This window comes from Brachyhypopomus gauderio, chromosome 10 (genome assembly GCF_052324685.1).
Source record: "Brachyhypopomus gauderio isolate BG-103 chromosome 10, BGAUD_0.2, whole genome shotgun sequence".
Lineage (NCBI taxonomy): Eukaryota > Metazoa > Chordata > Actinopteri > Gymnotiformes > Hypopomidae > Brachyhypopomus > Brachyhypopomus gauderio.
The window spans coordinates 6,813,372-6,824,292 of NC_135220.1; the positions used below are offsets into that span (position 1 = coordinate 6,813,372).

General features: G+C 43.0%; 1 protein-coding gene across 2 annotated transcripts in view; it reads left to right on the forward strand.

Moving 5' to 3' along the window:
- Positions 1 to 1,556: 1,556 nt before the first annotated feature.
- sardh (sarcosine dehydrogenase) overlaps positions 1,557 to 10,921 on the forward strand; it is a 44,090-nt gene continuing 34,725 nt past the window's right edge. The window contains exons 1-5 of one of the 2 annotated variants that reach the window (XM_077019081.1): positions 1,557 to 1,791; positions 7,548 to 7,877; positions 8,152 to 8,330; positions 8,723 to 8,902; positions 9,489 to 9,612. In XM_077019081.1, coding sequence (XP_076875196.1) covers positions 7,556 to 7,877; positions 8,152 to 8,330; positions 8,723 to 8,902; positions 9,489 to 9,612 — 805 coding nt within the window. In that variant the 5' untranslated portion in view covers positions 1,557 to 1,791; positions 7,548 to 7,555. The remainder of the gene's footprint in view (positions 1,792 to 7,547; positions 7,878 to 8,151; positions 8,331 to 8,722; positions 8,903 to 9,488; positions 9,613 to 10,921) is intronic. The other variant, XM_077019080.1, reaches the window with a different exon arrangement.

Consider the following 10,921-nt stretch of genomic DNA (forward strand, 5'->3'; position numbering starts at 1 on the left):
ATAGGTAATCCATCTGGTCTGTCATCTGGTGTGGTTGATATTGAACAAAATTTTGCATTAGAAGAAACACTTGAAACTTTTCATCCACTCCCACAGCCAGATTTGGAAAAAATTATTTCATCATTAAATTCTACTACTTGCACATTAGTCTCCATTCCCTCAAAATGGTTTTACCAGTTGTGACTGAACCTCTTCTAACGGTTGTTAACACATCCATTACAATAGGTTACATGCCCAAATACTGTAAACCAGCGGTCATTAAACCCCTGATCATAGAAAAAGCCCACCTCTAGCTCACCAAAACCCACCTCTAGCTGTGCCAGGAGGAGGGTGTGTCCTGGATCCTGTCTCTGATTGGTAATCACATACACTGTATACAGACAAGGCTTGTTAGGCAATTGAGTTCTAATGAATATGGGAATGTTTATTTATTTTTCCTCCAGTCTTTGATAAACTCCCTGAGCAAAGGGCAAAGGTCGTGCTGTTCCTCACACCGTGTGGCCTGAGCACACTGAGAAGGACTTCATGTGATTGTTCTCCGGATGTAAAAGGTGTAGAACAATTTTGGAAAACTTAACTTGCTCTGCTCAAAGAAAAGTCTACATCATGAGTTATAACTATGTAGACAGCAACAAATGCATATGAGACGAAAATATTAACTGCTCTCTTTCAACATTCATCTTAAAATCTTGCTCCACAGGAACATCCATTACATCTGCGAGGTACACAATATAGTTGATCCTGTAGTACTGGTTTGGTATATAGTATAAAATATATTTATCAGTATGTTGCATATGCAGAATTTCAACTTCCAAACGTGTTAGTTTATCTTGCAGAAATCTATCAAATACATCAAGAAACAGTACAAATATACAGTATGAGCTCAGAAAAAGCCACATATCCACACTAACACAAACTATGCATTTAATCCCTTTTGTGAAATGTAAGTATCTCTGCTAGATTTGGCATTTAGTTTGACTTATTCGTTGAAAGGATTGCTTATTCAGAGTTTAATTTCTAGTTCTTAGACGCATTCTCCTGTGGATTTGGGGTTGTTCACCACCACACTAAAGATATTAGTCTAAATCAAAAATATTTTGCATGAGTATTAAATTAAGTGCTCAGACTTCTCTTGGCTTGCTCTTTAATAACACCACTTACACAAATTTTTCAACTGTTAGCCAGTTGTGTCATATCAACAGCACGTAGACAAGCATTTTCAACTGTTCAACAGTGTCTGCTCAAGGTCCTTGACTGTTGTCTCTAATTGGTCCGTTCACACATCCAGTGTAACATTTACGTTCTTAACACAAGGCAACACAACCCATGGAGTATAGTGGGTCAAGTAAACTTAATAACTTTGACCAGCCTCTAAAAACGTGATGAGTGGATGAGTTTTTTACTCGTAATGACGTGTCGGCCCACGTCTATGCTGCATTTTTTTTTATCTCTATTGCAAAATAAAATGAGGTAGTGTTAAATGCGCGTCTCTGACAGGGATATGAATGAAGAGGTTTACTCCAGCCCCTTTATCCAACGCTAGAATGAATTACTCGTACTAGTTGTTCGGGCTCGTTCAGTTGCAGACACATTTGCGCTGTGGTTCGCTGCGTAAACACAGGAGGTCCTTAGCGCTCGCGTGTGTTCATGCGTGCTGCGTTCCTGCATATTCATACACACCCATCCAAACCGCGTGGGTCTACATAAAACCACGTTTTAATCCAACTTTTGCATTTGACTACATCGGACATATTCTCGCAGATCAAAAAGAAGAATCAACTCCCATAAACAGTAAGTGCTTGCGTGTCACCAAAGTAATCTATCGTTAAGAAAACTCGGGCTGCCGTTAGACTGCTGGCCTACTGGTTGAGGAAAGTTGCTTTCCAGCACGACTGCACATATGGCAAAGTCTCTCGTTTCACTTAGCTAACAAGGGTTTAGGGTTCTACAACTTTCATCGTACCTTACTTTTTAAAAATCGGAGACAGCTATGTTTTGCTCTATAACCACGACTGCAGAATTAGTTAATGCAATTTTCGTTAAATCCTTTATACAATTAATTACTTGCATATAAGTTTATAGTCACAAATGCCATGATTTTATTCACCTGCATTGCCGTAAATGTATCCGAATATGAACTCTTATCAGTCCTGATGCTAGGCTGTGTTGAGTAAGAGAGTAAAAATGTCGACTCGTCATGTAAATGTTGGTCTTCCCTAACCAGGTTCGTTATTTGCTCACTATCTAAACCGATTTCAGACTTGACAGAGCGGTAGAGGTGGGAGCTGTTAACCAATCTGTAAACAACAAGGACATGGTGTGATTGGTGGTTTGACGGCTGATATTTGACACTGAGAGCAAACTCAAGTTTAGAAACACTATATAAACAAACTAGACCTGACATTTGAAGCCTTTTTTACCAGCTTTAGCTTCCTAGTTGTCAGTAGAACATTTTTACTTCGCCACATTGGTAGAATTAGGGCTCATTGATATTTTACGTACAAGTACTGTAGCCTACTATATGAAATATCAGCAATCGTCCGATCAACAAAAGCAACGCCGGCAGCATTTGATGATGACACTTTGTCAGATCTCATCTGAAATGTGTCTTGCATACAGACAGTAGTTCCGTTAACACATTAACATCACAACGAATAGGGCACAGACATGATACAATACATGCACCATTTACTCGTATTTCATCACCCTTTATAGTTATGGATTAAGCTCTGTAAGTTAAGGATTGACTGATGTACAAAATAATTCTTCAGTCTAACCTTATTGAACATTGGAACACTATAACGCCACCCCCATGGGAGAAGTACATATTCACTCTTCAAAACATGATTAGTACCAGAGGTTGTGTTTTTAGCCAGCCGCACTGTGTTGGTATAATAAGTGGTGTCATACAGTCCCTCTAGAGGCTGACCCACAATCTTTGAACAGATTTTTATCAAATGTTTCAATCCTGACTTTACAGGTATGGACAAGCAACCACACCACACAGCATTGCAATACTGCAGAACACTCAAAATAACAGCAGTATAGAACAGTAGAAGTATCTTACGAGTAGCTCCTAAAGATCGGAGGCGACAGAAAATAAATTCAGTTTTTTTTACAGATGTAGTCGATGTGTTGTTTCCATGAGAAGATAGCATCAATCATTACACCAATTTATTTATAGGACTCCACCTGTTGAATTATCTTATTATTGATAACAGTGGAGTTGACAGGTTTTTGACCAAATACAAGTTCCTGTTTTCTTTGCGTTTCTTTTCAGAGCATTATGTTTGCTCCATGTAACCACTTTGTTAGATCCTGTTGGTGTAGATCACGGTTGTCCGAGTCAAGTAATAATGTTAACAAAACAGTGTCATCAAAACAGTGTCATCCGAGTATTTTAGAACATACTGATTATTTGAAGTTGAATGACAATCATCATCATAAAGTAAAAGAACAGCGGAACTCGCCCAGCCCTGAGGTGCACCGACATTAGTTGAAATAGTGGAGGAAGGTGTCTTCTTCACTTTAACTAGCTGGACTCTGTAAGGAATGAGGCACACCAGTGAATCAAATTAGAGTTCACCCCTAGGTGGGACATTTTGGAAAGTAAAATATTGGGTTGGATTGTGTTGAAAGCTGATGAATAATCTTAAGAGAGTTCTCTTGCATAGTTATGATGTTTGTCTAAATGTGTAGTGATTATATGAACCAATGCAAACTGAAATGGATTCAATTTATCAATAATACAAATAGTTTGTAGATGTCTGAGCACGATTCTCTGTAGAGCCGTCATAATCACTGTGGTCAAGGCTGTGGGTCTGAAATCTTTGTTCATTTGGATATTGAGTTTTTGGCAGTGGTTTTATATATGATGTTCTCCATGCTGTTGGAACAGTGTGTGTATCAATTGAAAGTTGAAACACTGGTTGCCAAGGGCTACACTTATCAGGCCATTCAGCTTTTCTGGCATTAGTGGCTTTAAATATTTTCCTGACTTCATCACCAGCAATTGTAATTCTGTCAGATATTTGCAAGAATTTGATTACATTTCTCACAACTGTCAATATATTCCATTCTTGTAAAGTAAATATTTAGGTCATTAGCACACTTATAATCATTGTCTGTTGCAATATGTTTATTTGGTAACATCATGCCTGTCATAGATTTCATAGTGTCTCCAATACGGACATGTCCCGGGGAATACGGACGTTTGGTCTCCCTACATTAATAGCAGTTCTTGCATCTAAGGAGCCCTCATGAAAGATGCTCCAATCAGTCCAGTCAAAATAAGCTCTAAGCTGTTCCTTACTCTCATTTGTCCAGTCTTATAACTTTCTTTTCAGGTTTGCTTCTCTTAAACATTGTCTTATAAATTGGAATCATATGAATTATGATTCATATTATGATCCGCGTTTAAAAGGTCTATATTTTGAAATATAAGCATTCGTAATACTTACAAAACACTTGTCCAAAATGGTAATTGTCCTGGTTTGATTTTTAACCTATTGCTCAAAACCAGGCAACACAGAGTCCAGGTGACACCGATTTATCTGTCTTCCTATCTGCTCGTACGAGCGTAAACCGCGAGATTTCAGAGAGCGAGTCAGACATCATCGGCTGTAACCAACTTTCATAACAAGGACTTCATTACAGTATACTGTACACTCCGCTTTGTTGCTCATTGAGCGCAGCTGAAGGGTGGGCGTTTAAATCTCGGCCGTAACACCTGTTCTTAATTCCCCTCTCCTTCCGCGTTTTGTGCTCCGCTTGGTTCTAATCAGCCCCCGGGGGATAGTATCCAGCATCAAAGCGGGGGATAAGTTGTGCATAGTCCGCTCTCATAACTCCAGTAAAGTCTCCCGATTGTAAGAGCGGATTATTTGTGCTGGCTCACCGCACTTGCCCATCTTGTTGTCATTCAGGTATGCTTGCGTTAGCGGTAGAAGTAGCAGCAAAACCATGATCCACACAGGCCAATAATCCACAGTCACACACATATTTAGGGGTTTCCCTCGTCTAAGCGGTTAATAACCATAATTTGTTGCAAAGCGAGTAAATTAAAGAATCAAACATCCTTTAGTGTCACAACGAACACAAACAAACGGAGCATACTGACCTGCAGTGTGCAGCCGGGCCGTCCGAGTTTTCGAGTCTGACTCCAGACGGTCCTGCCGTGTGCGCTGAGCATTCTAGGCACCCTGACGTTTCTAACTCACGTGATCCCACAAATGTAAATACTTTTTTATTTTCCAAAATAATACGAGCTCTACAGACATGATTCATCAACTTGTTTTAATATGTGGCATGCCAGATCACAATTTGACCTTTTACGCGTGTCCTGTAGGCTTGCTGAACAAGATTAATTACACTTAAAGAACCATTGAGGGGTTACTGAAACCAGCAGGCAGTGTTTCAGCGTCAGTGATCCAGTGTGCACGTTTGGCGCACTCTCTTTTGGTACTCCGAATTGATGGAGGACTGGGGTGAGGTTGGGTGCAGGGGTGATGGAGGGCGGGTATGAGGGTGGGTGCAGGGGTGATGGAGGGCTGGGGTGAGGGTGGGTGCAGGGGTGATGGAGGGCTGGGGTGAGGGTGGGTGCAGGGGTGATGGAGGGCTGGGGTGAAGGTGGGTGCAGGGGTGATGGAGGGCTGGGGTGAAGGTGGGTGCAGGGGTGATAGAGGGCTGGGGTGAAGGTGGGTGCAGGGGTGATGGAGGGCTGGGGTGAGGGTGGGTGCGGTTGATAGAGGGCTGGGATGGGGGTGGGTGCCCACTGGGTAATGTTTGTTTAGACAGTGGCCTCCATAATTATTTGCACCCCTGGTTAAATGTGTTAAAAGCCTTAAAATGGATTATATTTTTATTGCAGAAGCATAATCTCACTCTGAAAAAAAGAAAAAAACAACCTTCAACTCAAGTGGAAAAATAAAGAAAGAAAAAATCCTGTCTAAGAATTAATTATTTCCCAAAAAACGACCTGTTCCACAATTATTGGCACTTGGAAATATATGTATTTGAACCATTTCTCATTTCTACTGTAGTTTATAAATTGAATCAAAGTATCTAGGAATCTTTTAATTAGTAATTCATCACTTCCTGTTTCCCTGGGGTATAAATATGGCGTTACACAGAGGCCTATTTCTCTTACTCTTGAACATGGGAAAGACAAGAGGTCTCCCAAACAACCATCAGGCACTATCTACATGCCAACAAGCTGTTTGGGAGGCATGCACAGAGAAAGCCTTTTCTGAGTTATACTCATGAGTTTAAATGGGTGGAGTTTGCCAAGAGGTGCTGGGATTTTAACTGGGACCTTGTGCTTTGGTCAGATGAGACTAAGATAGAGTTTTTTGGCAACAAACACTATAAGTGGGTCTGGTGTAACACCAAGGATGAGTACGCAGAAAACACCTCATGCCCACTGTTACGTATGGGGGAGGTGATGGTGTGGGCCTGTTTCTCCGCCAAAGGACCTGGGAACCTTGTAAGGATACATAGGATCATGATCTCTTTGAAATATCAGGACATTTTGAATCAGAATCTGGTGACCTCTGCCCGAAAGCTGAAGATGGCTCGTCACTGGGTCTTTCAGCAAGATAATGCCCCTAAACATGTGGCCAAATCTACTCAAAATGGTTCACAAGGTGAAGAACCAGGAGTCTGGATGATTTAGAGAGGTTGTGCAAAGAGGAATGGTTGAAGATCCCTCATTTTGTATTCACCCATCTTGTAAAGAGTTATTGGAGAAGATTAAGGAGTGTCACTGTACGGCGGGCCCCCTACTGGTCGCCTTCGTCTACAGCGGCAGTTGTTGTTGTTGTGTTGTGTTCATCCCTCAGGTAGGCAGGGCCCGCGATCCGTCTCACCTGAGGGTCGTTTGTTTGTCTATATATGTCTTGTCTTTGTACCAGTTGACCGCTGGTCATTGTATCTTTAATTCGGAGCATGTCACGGGTTTTTGGTTTGCGCACTTTCTCCATCCTTTCTCCATTAAACCATCCTTTTTCCTTGACGTGATCACTTCCATTTTATTTCGCACTCCCTGCCCGTCACAAGGAGGTTGTTGACAAAAGGAGGTTGTACAAAGTACTAACACCAGGGGTGCCAATAATTGTTGCAAACATGATTTCATTCAAAAGATTTATTTAATGTGTGATTTTTTTTCTCAGCGAATAAAGGCACTTGAATTAAAGGTGCCAATAATTATGGAGGGCGCTGTAGGTGTAAAACACCTAAGCAGAAATCAGACTGATACACATAGACACTTTCTTGATGTCCTGGTTTGCTGCTCCAGCGATTTCAAATGACAATCATGTCTGAGCATGCTGTAAGCATTCTTCAGAAATCATCTCCACACTGAGTTGATGGTCTGTGTTTTCAATTTCATTATATAAACCAAAGAAATATAAAGTCTCTCATTTACTGACCATCACATTCACAGTCGTAATCTTACTCCAGTGATATGTGTTGCCCACCAAGAGGGTCAATGGACATAAAAGTGAGTCTGGGTCTGCTTGGCGTTGAGGGTTGTGCTGTTTCTACCCGAGCAGGAGGCATGGCCTTTCTGGGCGGGGCAGGCTGCAGACTGGCGAGGCTCCAGCGCCCCCTGGGAACTCTTTACCATGCTGGCTCTCGCTGCTACAGTGTCTCCAGTGAGCACACCACGGAGAAGAGTGTCCCATACGCCAAGACCCTCAAACAGGAGGACAGCCTCCGCGGTCCCACCAAGACTCTGCCCAGCTCGGCAGACGTTGTGGTGATTGGAGGAGGCAGCCTGGGTTGCCAGACCCTCTACCACCTGTGCAAGATGGGCATGACCAATGTGGTGCTGCTGGAGAGGGACAGGCTGACGGCGGGCACCACCTGGCACACTGCAGGTACTCACGCCCCACGAGAGTGCTCACATACTCAGGCCCCACGAGAGTGCTCACATACTCACGCCCCACGAGAGTGCTCACATACTCACGCCCCACGACAGTGCTCACATACTCATGCCCCACGAGAGTCCTGCTATGCCCACACTGGTAGAAGCACACAGACACAGAGAGTGCATTTGTGTGTGTGTGTGTGTGTGTGTGTGTGTCTCTGTGTGTGTGTGTGTGTGTGTGTGTGTGTGCAACCCTTTCATGCCCACTTCTACTCTCCTCCCAGGCCTGCTGTGGCAACTAAGGCCCAGTGACACAGAGGTGGAGCTGCTAGCGCACACGCGGCGTGTGGTGAGCTCGGAGCTGCAGGCGGAGACGGGTCTGGACACAGGCTGGATTCAGAACGGAGGCCTTTTCATCGCCTCCAACAAGCAGCGGCTGGACGAATACAAGCGTCTCATGTCGGTACGACACGCCGCTACCCAGCTTTCTCTGGCCCACGCCCTTGCAGAGCAGGAGGGGGACAGTTCTGATCGTTGTTACATATTTTGTAACACATTTACATTACTGAAGTCTTGGTGATTAGCAGAGCAGTTTGTCTGGGTGTGTTGGAGAAGGGAGAGTCCCTACCCCACACCTGATTTACTGATGTGATGTTTCTTTGCACACCCATGATCCAACAGAGACTTGGGACCTGAGCTGGTGTCTGGGTGATCAGTAGAGGGCCGGGAACAGGGCAGGGGGCGTGGCTCTGGAGTTTGGGGACAGTAAACTGTATTGTTACTGTGCTTTAGATGGAAACTATCTGAATGGTGTAAAGTTCTGCTGTGTAAATGACATTTTCTCTGTCCTTTCAGTTGGGCAAGGTATACGGTATAGAGTCCTATGTGCTGTCACCAGCCGAGACCAAAGAGCTGTACCCACTGATGAATGTGCAGGACCTGTATGGAACGCTGTACGTGCCCAAGGACGGCACCATGGACCCTGCGGGCACCTGTGCCACGCTGTCGCGGGCAGCCACGGGTCGGGGGGCCACGGTGAGGACGTCATGATCTGGTGGAGTATGTGCACGGGTGGGGATGATGAAACCAAAAGGTTAGGGGTAGGGTTTGAGTTGGGGTTAGGGTTAGGGTTGGGATTAGGGTAGGGGCTCTAAACACCCATACACCTCAAGAGCCCCATCTGCTGAGCCAAGAGATTGAACCTTTGGGTTTACAATCACGTTCTCAATCCTTCACTTTATCATTTCAACTGAGTGTATTCCCTTCCACAGCTGTTAGTCTGCATTTAATGTAGATAGTAAGAGGTAATGTATAATGCATTTTTTGGTAAGGCAACCATGTTCTTTCTTGTAGTACTGAAGTGCTTTTAAGTCGGTTAGATACCACTGCTAGGGGCTAAAGAATGTTTTAATGTTGCAACAAAATGTACAGACAAAACTCTGAAAAAAATTTCTCTGCTCCAAAAAATGTTTTCCTCCAACATGACAGATCAGTTAGTCATTTTTATGAGACCATTAACTCACTGGTCTGTGCAGGTCTGCATGAGTGGATAGGACTTTAATCATGTGTTTGAATTGATTCTTTAATCAGCTGTTTGAACTGATATCACCTGTTGATTCAGGTCATAGAGAACTGCCCGGTAACAGGCATCCAGGTTAGGGCTGATCACATGGGAGTGAAGAGAGTGAGGGCGGTGGAGACAGACGCTGGAATCATCGAGACTCCCTGCGTGGTCAACTGCGCAGGTACTCATCACGGAGTGTCATACTTAGATTTAGTGACCAGGCTGGGTTGGAGTGAATTGTGTCTGGATTAGGGTGGATGAAATAAAGCTGTGTGCTGTTTGTGGTGGCCCCCCAGTCGATGAATTTAAAGTCAGGTTAGGCTGATCCTAACCCTAATCCTAACCCAGATTTGGAACATGCAGGTTTCTAACCCAAACCTAACCAATACCCCAACCCTATCCTAAGCCTAACCCTAGCACATTAGGTAAAGCCCTGTTCTTCTGTTTTTTAATGCAATATCATCTTGGCCTGCAGATGAAGACTTTTTAAATATGTGCAGTTTGCTATACAAATTCATCAAACAGCCAACAATCACATTGGACAACAGCTCCAGAGGCCACATGAAAAAAGATGGCTGAGTGTCTATGAACAGTTTAGACAGTTCTGAACTCTGAACGTTCCTGAGATTATTCCTATGCAATTGGCTTCCCTCAGTGGCACTCGAGAAGCTGACGTGCACAATACAGCAGTATCAAAGACCAACATTACAATCCTTACCCATGTAATGTAAACTAGGACTGTGTGATATGACCAAAATATTGTATTCTGATATAGGTAGACGTCATAAGTAATTTTCTGTAAATTATGGAAATTATTAGTTTATATGAAATAACTACATGGAATGGTCCATGGTTTATTGCATTATATTGTGGTACAATGGCACTGCCTAGTGTGGGGGGAGTTCTAAAACACTGGGATTTAAATCAGTAAAGTTGATTTATTTTCTTTAATTTACTTTGAGTGGCTAAGGGAGATACAACTAGGTAAAAAAAAATCCTGTTGGCACTTATCTTGAAAGCTAGTTTGCTAACTGCTAACACACTTCCCACAAACATTTAGCTAGTTAAAGGTGAAACTGCAAAATGTGTATTAGCATCTAGCTAACTCACTAGTGCGCTAGTTCCCTTGTTTTGTCTTTGCTACTCCCCTGTAATGTCTTTAGTGTTTGTCAGATGCTACAGACTAGTCTAGAGATGCCAGTGAGTGAGTCCAAAATGAATGATGTTGAATGGATAAAATGGGGGGGGGGGGACTATTTGTTAAATCTCGTGGACAAATAGAGACAAACAATTGTAATGTAGGCCTACTGGTTTTAGTTGTTTAGTTCCAGTCATCCCCATTCATTGATGATTCACTCAAAGGTGCCCTTTTGGTGTTGTAGGGACATTGTTTATTGTAACAGGACCACTGAGAAGTTTCTGGGCTCTACGGTCAACTGGACGTTTACTTATCTACTTTTTAATTTTAATTAACAAATCTGTCAGCACCC